The sequence below is a fragment of the Pantherophis guttatus genome, chromosome 14, assembly GCF_059756535.1.
Source record: "Pantherophis guttatus breed Tessera chromosome 14, ASM5975653v1, whole genome shotgun sequence".
NCBI lineage: Eukaryota > Metazoa > Chordata > Lepidosauria > Squamata > Colubridae > Pantherophis > Pantherophis guttatus.
The window spans coordinates 391,242-409,227 of record NC_142076.1 but is presented as its reverse complement, the minus strand read 5'-3'; the positions used below and the strand labels follow the sequence as shown (position 1 = coordinate 409,227).

General features: G+C 40.8%; 1 protein-coding gene across 2 annotated transcripts in view; it reads left to right on the top strand.

Annotated features, from left to right (window-relative positions):
* Positions 1 to 17,986, top strand: part of LOC117667369 (uncharacterized) — a 79,941-nt gene that overhangs the window by 53,880 nt on the left and 8,075 nt on the right. For both annotated transcript variants that reach the window (XM_087878701.1, XM_087878700.1), the window contains 9 exons: positions 832 to 978; positions 1,060 to 1,109; positions 2,294 to 2,414; positions 5,304 to 5,389; positions 5,639 to 5,765; positions 6,969 to 7,159; positions 14,808 to 14,898; positions 15,158 to 15,299; positions 16,749 to 16,933. In XM_087878701.1, coding sequence (XP_087734827.1) covers positions 832 to 978; positions 1,060 to 1,109; positions 2,294 to 2,414; positions 5,304 to 5,389; positions 5,639 to 5,765; positions 6,969 to 7,159; positions 14,808 to 14,898; positions 15,158 to 15,299; positions 16,749 to 16,933 — 1,140 coding nt within the window. The remainder of the gene's footprint in view (positions 1 to 831; positions 979 to 1,059; positions 1,110 to 2,293; positions 2,415 to 5,303; positions 5,390 to 5,638; positions 5,766 to 6,968; positions 7,160 to 14,807; positions 14,899 to 15,157; positions 15,300 to 16,748; positions 16,934 to 17,986) is intronic.

Sequence of the window (17,986 nt, the reverse complement as noted above, 5' to 3'; positions counted from 1 at the left end):
GATAAGGGGTCTGTAAACTAAATCATGAACAGCTAAGGGAACCAGCCTAATGTTTAGCCTAATGACAAGAAGGGTTAGGGGTGACACAATAGCTGTCTTCTAATACTTAAAGGCCGCCACAGGGAAGAGAGCATCATTTATTCTCCACAGCACCTGTGGGTAGGACAAGAAGCAATGGGTGGAAGCTTGTCAGAGGGTGATTCAATCTGGAGTTAAGTAGGCATTCCTGACAGGGTCAGTGGAACTGCTTGCCTCCTAGAGTTGTAAATGCTCCATTACTAGAGGTTTTCAAGAAAAGATTGGACAGTCGTTTGTCCAGGATGGTATAAGAACTTCTGCTTGAGCAGGGGGTTGGACTCGTGGTGGGATTCAACTGGAGTAACAACCGATTTGCACTTCGCATGCGCGCAGTGCATTTGAAAACAACTGCGAAGTTTCCAAAAGATGCCCTAATTAATTCATGAGCCAGGAGCCAAACTTCAAAAGAAATACAGTCATTTATTAGGAGCACCATTTCGGCAATTCGGATGCAGTTAGAACTAATCCCACTTAGGTTTATTAATCCCTACGACCCTGTCTCTCCCCTCCTCCCTGGCCATGTCATAAATCACATTCTCCAATTAACCACTTTGGCTGGCTGTGAAATCCAACACCCTCCTTCTGATTGCGGTAAGGAAGCATGTATGGAATGTAACTTCAGTTAGGGAAATCAATCAGCTCTATCAGGGTTTGCCCCCCCTCCCCCCTTTTAAACAGATATTCTGCATGCATGCACCTTTTAAAACCTGCCGGTTGGAGCAGTTTGTCTGACTTTCTTTGGGCTATTTGCAGATCCTTTCAAACTCCTCCTCTCTTGATGACATCTTAAATAATGTTCCAGATGATTTAATTGAATTTGTTCCCAATTCACTGCTGGTGTCTGGAGGCCAGATTCTAGATCTCCACAAAATCAATGAGAAACCGTGGTCTCCACAACAGGTATGGCTCTGGACATATTTGCTGACTGAACCAGGGCAGACTCTGGCATTTCTTGCTTCTGATGTGCTCTTCTCATTCCAGGCAGCAGTCATGTTTGGAGATCTCTTTGCCAGAATTGAGAACTACACAATGTGAGTTCTGGGATCATGATAGTAGAGTGAGTAAGGGAGGAGAAAAACAAGATAGAGCAGTTACAGATGGCATTTATTTATCCCTTCAAATAGTGTAGGATATTTCAGTTATATACTGTGTGGGGAATGATGACACAATCATGCTTAACCAGCTTGCTTCTTCCCAACATACCTAGGGTTTGAGCTTAAGTGCCTATTTGGTTAGTTTATTCTGAACATGCAAAAATGGGTTGAGTGTGTTGCACATACATATAGCAATAATTTTATTTTTAAGCAAAGCATGTGTTACGTTCCTGGGAAACCTGTCAAGCTTTTAACATTTCAACTTGAGCTTCTGTCTAAGAGCCTTGGTGGCGCAGCAGACTAAAGCGCTGTTAAGTAGCACCAGCTGCCTGCAATTACTGCAAGTTCAAATCTTACCAGGCTCAAGGTTGACTCAGCCTTCCATCCTTTTGAGGTAGGTAAAATGAGGACCCGGATTGTGGGGGCAATAAGCTGACTTTGTATAAAAAAGAACACCGCTTTTGGGGGGGGGGGGCGAAAGCCCTACTAAGCAGGTATATACAAAAGTGTGAAGGCTATTGCTTAATGCATTGTAAGCCGCCCTGAGTCTCCGGAGAAGGGCGGCATATAAATCGAACCAATAAACAAACAAATAAACAAACAAATAAATAAATAAATAAATAAAGTAGCCCTCAGTTTACCACCATGGTTGTGACCAGAACTTCTGTTGTTGAGCAATGTGGTAGTTAAGTAGACATGCCCAATTTTGCGGTTGTTAAGCAAACAGTCATTAAACCAATGATTGTAATGCAAGGACTGCTTGTACTTGACATATTTAACATGAGCTTCTACAAAGGGGCTCAGAAAAGTCAAGATGGTAGCTGTGACTGTGATCAAATGTTTGTCCCATTTAAAATTTTATATATTTATTTGATTTCTCAGCCAAATGACTCTCAGCAGCTTTTGCATCATTTACAATGCCTCTATAGCAGAGACAGAATTTTGATAATTCTGTAGATTCTTGGCTACCATCTTTGCTTTTTTGACAGCCTCCCCTTCCCCTCCACATCTGATCATCCATTTCTTTTGTGAGAGAAAAAGTCTCTCTTGATTTATTGAAATCTGGTATAATTATCCTCTAAGACATGATTGACCAGTCAATGTCTCTCTGTGGCTTTCAGGCTTTCTCCATTCATCTTGCAAGGCTTTCAGTGTGATGCGGCTAGTAAACTGATGCCTGGGCAGCTCTTCTCCTTAGTTCAAGAAGTGAGACGTCAAAAGGCCAATTTGAGTGAAGAACAGGTGAGGAGATCTCTTGGACCAGGTTCAGGTCAAACCCAGGTTCAAGGTAGAAAGAGGACAAGGGCTGCACACAGTGGGGCAGAAGCCAAGAGCCTGATTCTGGCATGTCAGCGGCAAGAAAAAGGGGAGGGGCCCTGTTCCTGCCCAAAACGGGGGCCTGGCAGATTGCTATGAAACAGGATAACATTTGAATTTCACTTATGATATATCCAGCCATCATCTATAAACTAGCTTTTTTCATTAATGGCTTTTCTAGTATTTGCCATAAAACTGACCTCTCAAGACCTTTGCCTTAGAACATTTGCTTATAACACGTCCAGAATTGGCTGGGACAAGCCTGACATTGGCTGACTGGATATTAAAGGATAGCTGGGTAATTAATTTCTTGTGGTTTGCTACTTCCTAAAGCAGGTGAAACCATTAAGCCACCTGTTTATTTCAGGATTATTTAGAAGAGGTAATTTCATTCTACATAACATCTTTCTTATAGCAGAAAAACAGCTCCAACTCTCTTTTCTTCTTGATAAGCCATGAGCCTGTGGGTTTTCTGTCTGAATAACACACCAGGGATACCCATTCTTGGAGTGAATTGGAACCATAATACACATGATTAATAACGATGACTTTTAATTGTTCTGCTTAGCATTAAGTTAAAAAATTAGCAAGCCATAGTTTCCCCCAAAATCTGGTTACAATTCTGATTCTAGTCTTTTCCAGCCATGTAACTTCTGGGTGTTTGAGCTCACTCATTTAGCCATCCAATTCCCCTGAACTCTTCAGAAGATCCCCTAAGACAGTGGTCACCAACTGGTGGTCCGTGAACCACTGGTGGTCTGCGAAAAAAATTTGGTGGTCCGTGGAAAAGTTTCGTATTTTTGCATTTTTTATATTGTATTCATCCTCAAGCTATGGCCCCTGGGCCAGATATGGCCTGAGAGCAATTAATCTGGCCCGCGCATGGGAACACACGGCTGCACCACCCACATCACCCCTCCCACACACCAGTCCCCACTCTTAAGGCCGAGCGCAAACCTCACCTTGAGTAGAGCGGTGCGAGCCACACAAATTGGAACTGGAAGGTGAGACCAAGAGCTTGTTGCGCTCAGCCAAGTGGCTGCTTGCGGGGGGGGAGGGAGGGAGGTTGAGCTGCCTTTCAGGCCTACATCTCTCCTTCTGCAAGGCCTCTGGGTGGGACTGTAGTAGTCACAGTACTGGCCGGTTGGTCATCCCAAAGCAGCTCCTCCACCTGGGTGCACCGGCCTGCCAGGGAGCTGCCTACTCCCTGGCAGGCCGGTGCACCTGGGTGGAGGAGCTGCTCCGGAATGACCAACAGGCCAGTCCTGTGAATGAGACTACTACAGCTCTGGAATATGGGACTGGCCGTGGTGGGCCTGGAAATCTCTGCCCTGGGGTGGCACGTGCAATGTGCAACTTTGCAGGTGGTGCAATACAGAAAAAGGAGCGCAGACCTCTCCGTCTGGAATGAAATAATGGCGCTGTTGCGGCAGTGGGGGAGGGGGCGGCACAAGCGGGCAGAAGCGATGGCTGGAAGCTGCGGGAGTGAAGCACTACTTTCATTTGTGCGGCAACAGCATTCCGCCTTGGTATATTTGTGCCAACTGGTGGCGCAAGGCAGCCCTCGTCTCCTGCTGCTTGGGACTTGGAGAAGTAAATGGCGTCCCTGAAGCGGCACAGGAAACGGGCTCCTCGAGAGATGAGAGCTTGCAGCGGCCAATCTGGCATCCGCAATGGAGAGCAAAATCTGGCTGCTTCCCAGACCAGACGCTGTTTACCGCTCCAAGTCCCAAGCGGCAGAAGAGGAGGGCCGAACTACAGCATATGTAGTAAAATAAAATAAATAAATAAAATAAATTTATATAAAATAAATAAATAAATAAATGTGTATTCCCCTGCAAATATACCAAGGCGGAATACTGATGCCACACTACAGCAGAGAGAGCAAAATGTGGCTTCTTCTCTCTGCTGTAGTGTGGTAACCAGTCGCTGTTTACCGCTCCGAGTCCCAAGCAGCAGGAGACGAGGGCTGCTTTGCGCCACCGGCCGGCGCAATTATACCGAGGCGAATGCTCATGCTGCGCAAGTTCAAGTAGTGCTTCGCTCCCACACTTCTTCCGGCCCTTGTTGGTGCTCCGGCACCTCGGTCTCTCAGGGAGATGCTTGACTTCCTCTCAGCCCCAAGACACTGGCTGGCCCACGAGATGAGAGAGAGAGAGAGAATCAGAGAGAGAATGAAAGAGAGAGAGAGAATGAGAGACAGAGAGAGAGAGAATCAGAATGAGACAGAGAGAGAAAGAGACAGAATGAAAGAGAACGAGAGGGAGAATGAGAGAGAGAGAGAAAGAGACAGAGAATCAGAGAGAGTGAGAGAGAGAGAGAATGAGAGAATAAGAGACAGAAAGAGACATAATGAAAGAGAGAATGAGAGAGAATGAGAGAGAGAGAGAGAGACAAAATGAAAGAGAGAAGAATCAGAATGAGAGAGAATAGAGAAAGTGGGGGAGAGAGATAGAATGAGAGAGAAAGAGTGGTAGAGGGGGGTGGGAGAGAGAAAGAGAATGAGAGAGAAAGAGAGGAGGGAGAGTGCCTGAAGGACCCCATCCCGTCACTGGAAGTCCAACGGCGCGCTGGATTCGTATTAGTGGTCCGCAAAATTTAAAATTATGAACTTGGTGGTCCCTGAGGTCCAAAAGGTTGGGGACACCTTCTGTCTGCCCACCTGGATTTTGATCATGCTGATGGAGATTAGATGGGCTGAAGTGCAACCATGCAGGTGGCCACATGGTTGGGAAGTTTATCTACCTTCAGTGATAAATATACAATTCTTTTTTTGCTTATTGTGACAGCAATGTCTTATTTTCTTCCCATCAGCTCTCCTGCATGGCCAGACTTCTCATCAAAAGCAACCTGACCACAAACCTCAGAAGCTACCCAGCAGACGTTCTGCTTTTTTTCCCGTGAGTAGTTCTGAAGTGCGCTTTCCAGCAGAAGGAAGGGGCTTTTTTGCCCCTTTCAAGCCAGCTTTTAAAGCTTTTCTTTTAACTTTCCCCAACAACTGTCCAAAAGATGAGTCCCAGGAGCAACAATGATCTTAATGACATGATATGAAATATTTACACATTTACTCCAAGTCTAGCGATGGAGGGGAGGGGTAATAAACCAATTTTTCTTGCATCTTAAATGATGACAGTTCTGTTTTTTTCCAGCATTAGTAAAGTAGAACATCAAAGCTGTGAAATGTTCCACATTTTGGCTTCTCAAGGGAACTTAAGTTTATTGGCCAATGGATCATCCCAGCGGACCAGACTTTTGGAGAATGCATTGCGTTGTTTTGTGAGTGATGACTCTCTCTCCCTCCTTCACTTTTCCTGGCTGACTTTGGTGTTCTACAGAGCAGGCTCTCCAAACTGGGGTGTGCACATCTCAAGAGATGCACAAGATGATTCATTGAGATGTGAGAAGATAGGTTACAATACTGATTTATATTTATTTATCTCTGCCTTTTCTAGTTTCATTTTGGGGATATGTTTTATAATGTACATATTTTAATATAATAGTACATATGTACACTATATGCATATAAGCGGGGATGCATGCTTAAAATATTTTTACTGAGAAGGATATATTGTCAAAAAAGTTTGGAACCTCTGCCATAGAAGCTCTCTTATTCTGCAAATGTTTCTCTTTTTATCCTGAGTAAATCTTCAGCATTTGGGATTATAAGAAGTCCTTCTTCTAATTGTCTCTTTAAAAATAGTGTTTTTGAGGAGGAGTGAAAGTCAGTTTTAGATCTAGATGGACATTTTTCCAGGCACATGACATCCCTTACAGCAGACTTCCCTAATCTTTCTGGCTTTACGGACCAGCAGTGGGAGGGGATGGTTCTGCATGAGTGGCTGGCAAGCACAAGTGCGCAGGCAGCTCCATTTGCACATGTGCCTGCCATTCGTACAAATGGAGCACAAGCACTCGCCTGCTGCTTGCACAAGTGGGGATGTGCGCATGCATGCACTTGCCTGCCACTTCTGCGGCACACAGCCAAACGGTTCACAGCCCAGTCGTGAGCCACGGCCACGGCCACCCTAACTCTAACCCCTGCCTTACACTCCAGATTTGGATGCAACAGGTTCTGATTGGCCTCTGTGAATATTCTAAGGCTCTACAATTCCTCCAGAAGATGGTAGATCAGAGAAACAGAGAAAAATGAAAGGGTGGTTGGATCCAATCAATCCCTTGCCTGATTGACTCAGAATTCCACTTGTTCATGCTAATCCTGGTCTTCGATTTTAATGCTTCTGGTATACGACCCACTGGCCACATGGGAAATCCTACCCAAAAAAGAAATAACTCAAACATTACACTCCTCTTGACTCAAAGCATTGCTTTGTACTCAGCAAGTATCGCTCCCAACTTGGCATTCATCCAAATGCAGGTTAAGGATTGATCAGGTGTTGAAAGATAAGTGCTAAATTCTGGCTGCCCTGAGCCAGGCAAAACTCCTGGATCCAATATTAAGCTCGATCTCTGTTTTATAAGGGTGTAAAAAATACCTCACTCAGCAAAGAGCAGCTCCAAAAGCTGGGAGTCTTTGTGTGTGACATGAAGCCATCCACCATCACAGACTCTGACCCTGCAATCCTGGAGAATTTGAAAGAGTGTCCAGATCTCACAGCTGCTCAGATTACAGCCCTCAGGATGCTCCTGGCCAGTGGGAACACCTTATATGGGTGAGTGAGAGTTCTTTAAGAATGAAAAATGACGGTTTTAAAACTACAGTTAAAAAAGGGGGAGGGGGACATGCAACATTCCCTCCAATTTTAATACAAGAATTCAATTTTTATACACATATTAATGAATATGTGTTAGTTTTTTAATGTACCTTTTTAATGTTTTGTGATTTTTTTTTGTTTCACTTACATTTTTTGAAGTTTTATATTTTAACTTTTTTTGAATAAAATAAAAATAGAAAAAAAAATCCATTTTTTATCACACAAACAGGAAATTCTCACAATCACTTAAATATGAGCCAGCAGTGTGTGGCAGCAGCCAGAAAAGCCAATGCAATCCTAGGTCGTATTAACAGAGAGATAGAATCAAGATTACGTGAAATGTTAGTACCTCTTTATAAAGCCTTAGTAAGACCACATTTGGAATATCGCGTCCAGTTTGGTCACTATTATAGAAAAGATGTTGAGACTCCCGAAAGAGTGCAGAGAAAAACAACAAAGATGATTAAGGGGCAGGAGGCTAAAATATATGAAGAACGGTTGCAGGAATTGGATATGTCTAGTCTAATGAAAAGAAGGACTACGGGAGACATAGCAGTGTTACAATATTTGAGGGGCTGCCAGAAAGAAGAGAGGGCCAACCTATTTTCCAGAGCACTTGAAGGCAAGACAAGGAGCAAAGGATGGAAAGTAATCAAGGAGAGAACTTAGAACTAAGGAGAACTTTCCTAACAGTGTGAACAATTATCCAGCTTGCCTGTTGTGGATGCTCCATCACTGGAGGCTTTTAAGAAGAGACAGAACAGCCCCTTGACTGGATTAGGATAAGGTCTCCTGCTTCAGCAAGGGGTTCGACTAGAAGACTACCTACGTCCCCTCCAACTCTGTTATTCTGTTCTGTTCTGTTTTCTTCTTATTTTGTCTAATTGGCAATCTCCATAGAGACGAGGGGATATTAGCCCTTTGAAAGTCAGGTTAAGGCATCCCCGGTGACCCAGAATTCTATTCTCCCCTGAACACAAAACTAGCAGGGCAACCTTTGTCCACAACACTCTCTCTCAGTCCCACGAGGGAGGCAATGGCAAACCACTTCTGAAATCTTCCAAAGAACCTGCAGGGACTCGTCTTGGCAGTCACTAAGAGTCAACACTAACACAAAGACAAAAAGAAAAGAAAAGGAAAAAAAAATAGCCCTTTGGAATTCTGCAGGTTTGCAGAGCACCCCACCCATGCTCAGGTACACAAAATATATTGTGGGAACACCCCATAGTGGACACCAAACGTTGGTTAGCCTTTGAGTGGATAGAAAGGCATATGGAAAACAGTAATGAATAGAAGTTCTGCTTAGTTACCAACTAAGTGTATATGTATTTATCAATATGGGGTTATGCTGGTCAAAGACTGTACTAAAGTTAATTACTACTTTAGTAATTAATTACAGGGACACACAAAGATGATAATTAGGAGTACCATTGAGTCAATGGGAAGGGAGCATAGCTCAAAGTTTATTTTTATATACTTCTCCAAATTACAAAATGTTAAAAAATAGATCTTTCGACTTCCGGTTTCCTTGTCTTCGGCGACGGCGGCGCTCTTTGAAGCTCCGCCAGCCCCGCCGCCTGTAGAGCTGCTTCGCGATCGAGAAGCGGCTCGAAAACTTCAAAATCCTGAGGATTGTTGGAGGAGAGATAGCAGGGCACAGGTCGAGCCCCTGTAACCCCCCAGGGAATCGTTTCTGGGGAGGAAACAGGCGCGGCTCCCTTCCAACCTGCTGAGACTCCGGGCGGCGTGGGACGATTCTGCTTCTGCAGAACAAGCCGGCTGCAGGAAACTTAAAGCGCAAGAACCAGTTTTAATAAACAGCGAAACTACCTGAATCCTGAAATTTGGAAACGCAAGTATTAGCACTTTGTTGACTTTTCAATCTGAGAAAATGCGAATGAGTGAAAGTGCTTTGAAAAAACATGGCGCCTAGCTTCAGAGTTAACGAGCCAGCGAGTGTGGATTGGTGAAGTTACTTTGTTTTGCTACAAAGTTTCCAAGTTGCTACTAAGCTGCTTTGCTTGTTATAAGAGAAATAACTGGGAAATTTTTTCCCTTTTCAATATTGGACTTTGCTTTATTTTAACCCTTGTTTGATTAAATCTGGGGGACTTTTTTAGAAGTCTTTGTGCAGGAGGGAAAGGAAAAGGAACTTCCCTCTTTAGAAAAACTAGATCACGAGCCAGGATGGCTTCAAAGAAGCAGGAAGGGAAGGCATTAGGGGGGGGGATCCCCCACACACAAACATCAAACGCAACTTCCCCCTGCTCAACAGCTACAAACCCAGAAAAAAGAATTTGATGTGGGAGATTTAAAAGAATTTATTTCTAAAACTCTGGATGACAAATTTCAAAAATCTCAACAGGGGATAGATGATAAACTTCAAAAATCACATCAGGAATTTATGCAGGAAATTAATGAAGTTAAAGACATGGTGAAACAGAATCAAAATAAGGTGACCAAAAAAATATCAGAAGTGGCGTCTGGCCTGGCAGAATTTATTGGGAAAGTTGATTTTAAAGTTGAAGAATTCAAATCAGAAGTTAATGTTAAGATGAAAGACAATGATTATAAAATTGATGAAGTTGACAATAAAATGCAGAGAATTGAAGATGAGATTGTTATGATACAATTCCGGGCGATGGAATTTGCCATACGGCTTCGGGGAATTCGAGAGGAGGAGAGACAGGACTTGAGACAGGTTTGCTCTGAAGCCTTGGCTAAGATTTTACAAGCTAATCCTGATTTGGTATTTCATAAAATAGATAAAATTTACAGAGTGAACTCTTGGGTGGCCAGACAAAGACAATTGCCTAGAGATGTGGTCATATACTTTACTGAGAGAGAAATTAGAAATGATATCCTGCAAAAATCTTTTCACACTTCTGTACAAGTGGGGGGCTCACGACTTGAAATTTTTAAAGAATTACCTCCCAAAATGCTGAAAGCTAGAAAAGAATTTGGTTTTCTTGTTAAGGAATTGAAAAATTTACAGATACCCTTCCGGTGGGACGCACCAGCTGGGATAATTTTTAGATATAAGGGAGAAGGATATCGGTTGAATACCGTGGAGAAGGCACAACACTTTTACAGTACTATTCTTAAGGAAAGAACACCATCTCCACGTACATCTACAGTTTTGGAGATTAAGGAGAGTGAAGAGAGGCAATTGAAAGAACAGTCTAAGCAGGAATTAGAAAACGTGCAAGGTGCAGAAGGAGGTTTTCTGAGTGAGCCCTTGTTGGATTCTTCTCCAATTTTGGATTTGATTCAGTTGACAGAAGTTAAAGATCAACGTATAACTAGAGCCCAATCCAAGCTACTTAAACAACAGCAACAACAACAACAGGAAAGACAAGACAAGAAGGCAGTTAAGAGTACCGTACAAGAGAGTGGAGCTATGGGAGGAGCGAGATCGAAGCTCTCGGATGAACTTCAAATATTTTGCTCTGTGCTCCAGAAAGAGGCTGATGACCTTTAAGTGTCTATCTTGGAATGTCAATGGGTTGAATTCAGCACAGAAAAGGAAGAAATTATTTACATATTTGAAACAATTTAATAATGATATAATATGTTTACAAGAAACGCATATCACAACTCAAGATCAAAAATATTTGATAAACTCAAAACTAGGAGCACATTATATATCTTCAACTTCGCAGAAAAAGAATGGTGTGGTTATTTATGTAAATAAAAAACTAACAGCGAAAGTTATAGAAGCAGATCAAGATGGTAGGTTTGTAGCAATTGAATTGCTCACAGCAAATGGTCAAATTCTTTTGATTGGAATCTATGCTCCCAACCAACAACAGGATTATTTTTATAAGATGTTACATACTAAAATATTGCAATGGGACTATAGATCTATTTTAATTATGGGAGACTGGAATGGAGTAATTGATTCTAAACTAGATAAAAAGAGCTTGGCAAAGTCTAGAATTAGACTACCACAGACTTTTTTTGATATGAAAGAAGATATGGAATTAAAAGATGTTTGGAGAATACATAATCCAAATGAATTGGACTACACTTTTTTCTCGGATAGACATAGATCTTTTTCTAGGATTGATTTTATCCTGTTGTCAAATGATCTACTTGTTAAGACAAAAAGAACAAAGATTTTTCCAAGAACTCTGACTGACCATAGCCCTGTATGGATAGAAATTGAGATGGATAAGGTTGAGAGACGTTCTTGGAGATTAAATGAGAACTTGTTCAGATATGAAAAAAATACAATAGAACTTAAAAAGCATTTGAAAGAATTTTTTGAAATAAATTTGAATAAAGGTACCCCAATTGAAATTGTTTGGGATGCAAGTAAAGCTTATATGAGAGGGGTACTCATCTACATGAATTCTAAACATAGACTGTTTCGACAAAAGAAAAGATTTGAGTTGGAAATGGAAATAAAGAATAAAGAACAGTTACTCATTAAAAATCCAACAGATGAAAGAATACGAAATGCTATAAAACTTTTGAAAGACCAATTTCAAATGCTTATGGCGGAACAAGTTGCAACAAGTTTACAATACGCGAAGCATAATACATTTTGCAACGCTAACAAACCGGGCAGATGGTTGGCTTACACATTGAGGAAAAAACAAAGTATACGGACTATTGATAGTATTGATATTGGACGGAAAGAAATCTTTCAACAAAAACTAATTAAAGAAGCTTTTGTGGATTATTATACTAAACTATATGCTAAAGAAAAGGTGCAGAATGGACTTATAGAAAAATATTTAAAGGATAAGAGAGTTACAAAAATTACTGATCAACAAAAGGAAAGAATGAATCATCCTATAACAGAGGAGGAGATAACAGCAGCAATTAAACAGTTAAAAACAGCCAAAGCTCCTGGCACGGATGGTTTGACCGCAGTGTATTACAAAACTTTACAAGCTGAAATGGTGGGACAACTTAGAGATTTATTCTGCAATATTCAACAAGGGGGCAAAATACCCCCATCTTGGACAACTGCTTATATATCTTTGATACCAAAAGAACAAGTTGGTCCTAAAAAACCAGAGAACTACAGACCAATATCTCTTTTGAACACAGACTATAAAATTTATGCGAAGGTATTAGCCAACAGGTTGATGCCAGTAATCCAAAAGGTGATTCATGCGGACCAAGCGGGATTTATTGAGGGCAGATATATGAAGGACAATGTAAGGCAAGTAATAGACTTATTGGAATATCTTGACAAGAATAAACAGATCTCTGCAGTGCTGTTTTTTTTGGATGCGGAGAAGGCCTTTGATAGAGTGGATTGGAATTTTCTACTAAAGACTTTAAAAAAGATGGGCTTTGGGGACCAATTTATACAGGCGATCTCAGCAATTTATCAAGAGCAAAAAGCACAGATTATTATTAATGGAAGTTTGACGACAGAGTTTAAAATTGAAAAAGGAACAAGACAGGGATGTCCGTTGTCCCCACTTTTATTTATTTTAACATTGGAAGTCTTGCTAAATACAATACGGGACTCAAAAATTTTGAAAGGCATAATGATAAGGCAAGAGGATTATAGAATAAAGGCATTTGCAGATGATCTGGTGGTTACCCTATCACAACCAATGGAATCAACAATCCTGATGAATGACATTATACAAGACTATGGTAGAGTTTCAGGTTTTAGACTGAATTCAAAAAAGACTAAAATGATAGCTAAAAACATGACACAAGATCGCAAACATGAGCTTGAAAGGAGGGCAGGTTTTGAAATTGTACCTAAGGTAAAATATCTTGGAGTTCAGGTTGCAGAATCAAACATGAAATTGTTTCAAAATAACTATGAGGTGTTGTGGCGAGAGGTTCAGAAAGACATGGAGACTTGGAAAAAGCTGCAACTGTCTTTACTTGGAAGAATAGCAGCAGTTAAGATGAACATTTTGCCAAGATTTCTGTTTTTGTTTCAAATGATTCCGGTGCTTAAAAGTGATAAACAACTGAAAGTTTGGCAAACTGGACTTAATAAGTTTGTCTGGAACGAGAAAAAGCCGAGAGTGAAATTGAAAATTATGCAAGATGTTCCAGAAAGAGGAGGCCTTAAACTTCCAAACCTACAGTTATATTATGATGCAGCAGCTTTAACTTTAACAAGTGATTGGTTTGGAAGTAAAAAGGCTGGAATATTGAATGCAGAAAGTTTTGATCTTGAATTTGGATGGCATGCTTATCTATTTTATGATGACAAAGTTGATAAAGTATTTAAAAGTCATATACTTAGAGACTCTTTGATGAGAGTTTGGAAGAAGCACCGACTCAAATGGGATTATAAAATACCGCTATGGCTGGATCTTGGTCATACTTTGTGGAATACAAATATAATGTCACTCGGGGGGTTTTTATACAAAGAGGTTCTTTTTACAGATGCGGGCAGATGGCAGCTGAAGACATTGCAGACACTGTTGGACGAAGGGATTAATTTAACCTGGTTACAATATAATCAATTACAATTGAGATGGAAAGAGGACCAAAAAACTGGTATTATGTTGCATGAGGAAGAATTGGTTAGACATATAAGAGAGAAAGGTCCAATGCATATTAAAAGGCTTTATAATGTTTTGCTAGAAAGGGATTCAGAAACGGAATTAGTTAAAGATTGCATGATTAAGTGGGCACAAAATTTTGAAGAACCAGTGATGTTGGAAACATGGGAAAAAATTTGGGTTCAGAATGTTAAATTTACACAGTCGCAGAATTTGAGGGAAAATTTTTATAAAATGTTTTATAGATGGCATTTAGATCCTAAAAAGTTGTCATGTATGTACCCTAATGTTCAGCCAAAATGTTGGAGATGTGAATGTTTGGATGCTACGTATTATCATGTTTGGTGGACCTGTAGGAAAGTTAAGGCTTTTTGGATAAAAATATGGTGGGTCATGCAGAATGTTTTGAAGAAAAAAATTCAATTTTCTCCACAATTGTTTTTATTGGGTATAGTTAAGGGTTTCACACGGGGTGAAACAAAATTAATATTGCATATGATAACAGCAGCAAGATTGTTGATAGGTAAATATTGGAAGAATGAAGCTTTGCCTACAATCGAGGAATGGACTTTGAAGATGGCCAGTTTTGCAGAGATGGCGAAGATTTCAGCATATTTAAAAGATTGTTCACAAGAGACTTATGAATGGGAATGGAAAAGGTGGATAGAATATGTTCAGAACAAATACCAAACTAGAAAGTACCAAATAGCTTTTATTTGAAAACAATGTATTAGAAATATCTTAATGTGAAGAGATAAAGAGGGAAAATTATATAGGGGGAGGGATGGGTTCAGGTATATATATCAGTGTTATTAGTTATGAGTACATAATAGGGAAGTCTGGGGGGGGAGGGTTAGGGAGGGTTAGGGAGGACGGGAAGTTTGGGGAGGGAGGTGGGGGGGTGAAAAAAGGGGTGAAAATGTAATTGTAAAACTTTTGCAATAAAAAAAAATGAGAAAAAACAAAAAAAAAATAGATCTTTCAAAATAACTTCAGAGTCAGAATTGCACATTTACCTAATTATTAGTTTTTGCTTTGCTGGCTATGAGCTGTATCCTGTGCAATAATATTATACATCATCAGTATCTAACACCTATTTCCATGTGACACAGATCTCCTGCCTCCTGGGATGAATCAACCCTTGAAAACCTTGGGCCTCTTGCTTTCTACATAAATCACATTATCTGGGATTCCATTAACAAGGTAGGAGAAGCGGATGAACTTGCGTGCTGTGGTTGCACCCTGAAGTCAAGATGGCAGCTACGACCATGAAACATAAGTGGTCACCATTTAATCTTTGTTATCTCAGGCTGAAAGAGAATCCAACCGGCTTCATGCCGAGGGTGGGACATGAACTCATAGTCTCCAGGTTTTTAGCCTGATACATTAGCCATTACACCAAACTATCTCTCTTCATTAAAAAAAAAATGTGTGTTGTCCCAATGGATGTTCTGTTCCTCAGGAAGAAAGGACGATCTTCTTCAGAAAGGTGATGGATGGATACAGCAGCCAAAGAGCTTTTCCAAAGACAAAAACAATCCTCTTCTTAAAATCGGTTGGATCTAAACCAGCTTCCTCTCCTAGAACTAAACGGGCAACTGAAAGTAAGGAGAAAAAAAATTGGCCTCTTTGTCTGTTGTACATACACAAACACATACAGACCAATGGTGGGATTCCAAAAATTTTACTACTGGTTCTGTGGGCATGGCTTTGTAGGTGTGGCATGGCTTGGTGGGCATAGCAGGGGAAGGATACTGTAAAATCTCCATTTCCTCACGATCAGCTGGGACTCCGGAGGCAGAGAATAGATGGGGGCGGGGCCAGTCAGAAGTGGTAATTACCGGTTCTCCGAACTAGTCAAAATTTCCGCTACTGGTTCTCCAGAAGTGGTCAGAACCTGCTGAATACCACCTCTGATACAGACATGAATGGGAGATAATCCTGTGAGAGTTGGAAGCACAATATAAAAATAAATGCATAAGCAATTAAAATGCACTGAATTTAAAAAAGTATTCTCTTGGAAAATAGGGGGCTTGAATAGCCTAAGTAATAAAAATGTACAGTAATATTCTGGTTATATAGTTTAGTGAACTCATATCATTTTGTCATTCAGCATATTCTTCAATACTTAGCTAGCATTACTATTTTTTTCTCAGTCATAATAAATTGTAAAGACAGATAGCTTTTTAACATCTTGCTAATATTATGGGTAGAAATTTATCTGTAGTCAGCCTCTCTCCCTCAGCTGTGCTCCTGCAATGATGTTTGTGGAAGTTCTCATAGGACATCAGAAGCAGTGTTGCTGGAACAGAATAGACGCAGGAAAATGAAATATGGAGGATAATATCCCTGAGGAAAAAGCTAGGACCAGCTGCTGTGCTGGGCAAAGAGAAGGATAGAGGAGGCCAGAGAAATTATATTAACAGATTTTAACAGATTGAGAGCTGGAAAGGCTCAAAGAGTGGGAGAACTGTAGGAGGGACATCCACAAAAAAGTCAAGATGGTCACTGCAGTTGTGCAATCAAAACCCTCCCCCTTTATGTGCATCACATGCACAATGCATGCAAGAAGGAACTGAGTTTCTGTTATTCAGTTGTGGCCACCATTCTGACTTTTTAAAAATTCTCCTTCCCACCCACCCACCCTGGGCACTTATCCGTATATAGGTATTTCCTTAAAAATAATTGGGGAGGTAGTTGTAACTAGGCTTGGCTGGTGCTACGGTTGGATCATAAAAATCTTTCAAACCATCATGTGATCAATTACAGCGTTAATCTATCATTTTTGTAGCATGTTTGTTGTTATTTACCATGTACATTAAAATTCAGGGGAAGGACAGCCAAAAAAAAAAAGGAATTTGGTGGAAAACCATGAGTAAGGAGGAGGAAACATTTGGGTGACTTGAAGAAAGGTGAGACACTGAGACAGGAGGAGACCTGGCAGAATTGGAAATTGGAGCAACAGAGCCAAAGAATTGTGACTTTCAGGAGTCTTCCTTTCCCAAAATCTGCTCAAAAAGAGATGATTTCTTCCCTGTGAATTCTTCCCACAGCTTGCCGGTCTGCTCCCATCACCAGCAGCAGCCTAGAAGATCCGCTTTTCATAATTCGGTACGACAGTGCCCAGCAGTTGGATGCATGTCTGAGTGATGAAATTGTGAAGGCCAACCTGGGTCTTTTGCTTGAACAGCCCCTCCCAAATGACTACTTGGCCATAGTTAAAAAGAAGTTAGACAAGGTGAGTGGCCCACGGACTGAGGAGGGCCTGATGTATACCAGGAATGTCTTCAGAGGAGGTCCCAATAATTGAAATGGTAACTGACATTGTTGTTGGGTTGACACACTCATCCCATGTTTCCATGCCTTGCATACATGATGCATATAAGGAAGGGTTGGGACTTTGCATGGTCACAGCCCCCGTGTTGATGTTTTTGACCCTTCCCATCAGGACACCCTGGTCTCTAGTGTTGAATTTGGTGGTGAAACATGTAGTGACACATTAAGCTTAAGAAGAAAATGTAAAGAATATTTTTAAATTAATTTTTAAATTAAAATTGCTATCAAGATAGTCATATAGCAAAAAATAAATAAGCCAATAAGATTTAAAAAGTAATTTTTCAAAATTCTACTATATTCATTTTAAAACAACATTTTAAAGCCAGTTTAGAAATGATACTCAGTATAAAATGAGTACTGTTCTTATTTTAATATCTACAATAATAAGTTTCAAGAGAAGAATAGTTGAAGATTCACAGCAGAAGTATGTTTCAACAGAGTGCTTGAAAGTCTACTGAGGCATCGAATAGCAGAATGGAGAACAAAATTATCGTACTCTACCTGTCTTGGTTGCAGTTTATGGGCTTAGGCTAATAGGTTCACCGTATTTGAAGAGAACATAGAAAAGCTTCATTCCCACCCACTCTCTGCCTTGAAGGAAGAAAGAAGTCGGTCTGTCTCTTAAGCAATAGGCCACCAGGACAAAAGGGCTCAGGGTGTAGAATCTTGGGAAGTGAGCAAGCAAAACTCAGTCCTCATCTATTAGTTGGTTTCTTAAGGCACACTTGCTGAGCTGCCTCCGTTTCTTTACTACAAACTTTAATTGAGACTTTAAGCAGACAACATTGACACATCGATCTGTCCTTGGTCATGTTTTGAAACACCTACTTTACTTTTGTAGTCCTTCTCTCCTCCCCCCCTCCCCCCGGGTTCTCCCTCCAAAAAAGTGTCAAGACGGTTCTAGCCGTGTGCTCTTTTTCCCACCATGTCGATTAATTAAACCCCATTCAATTCT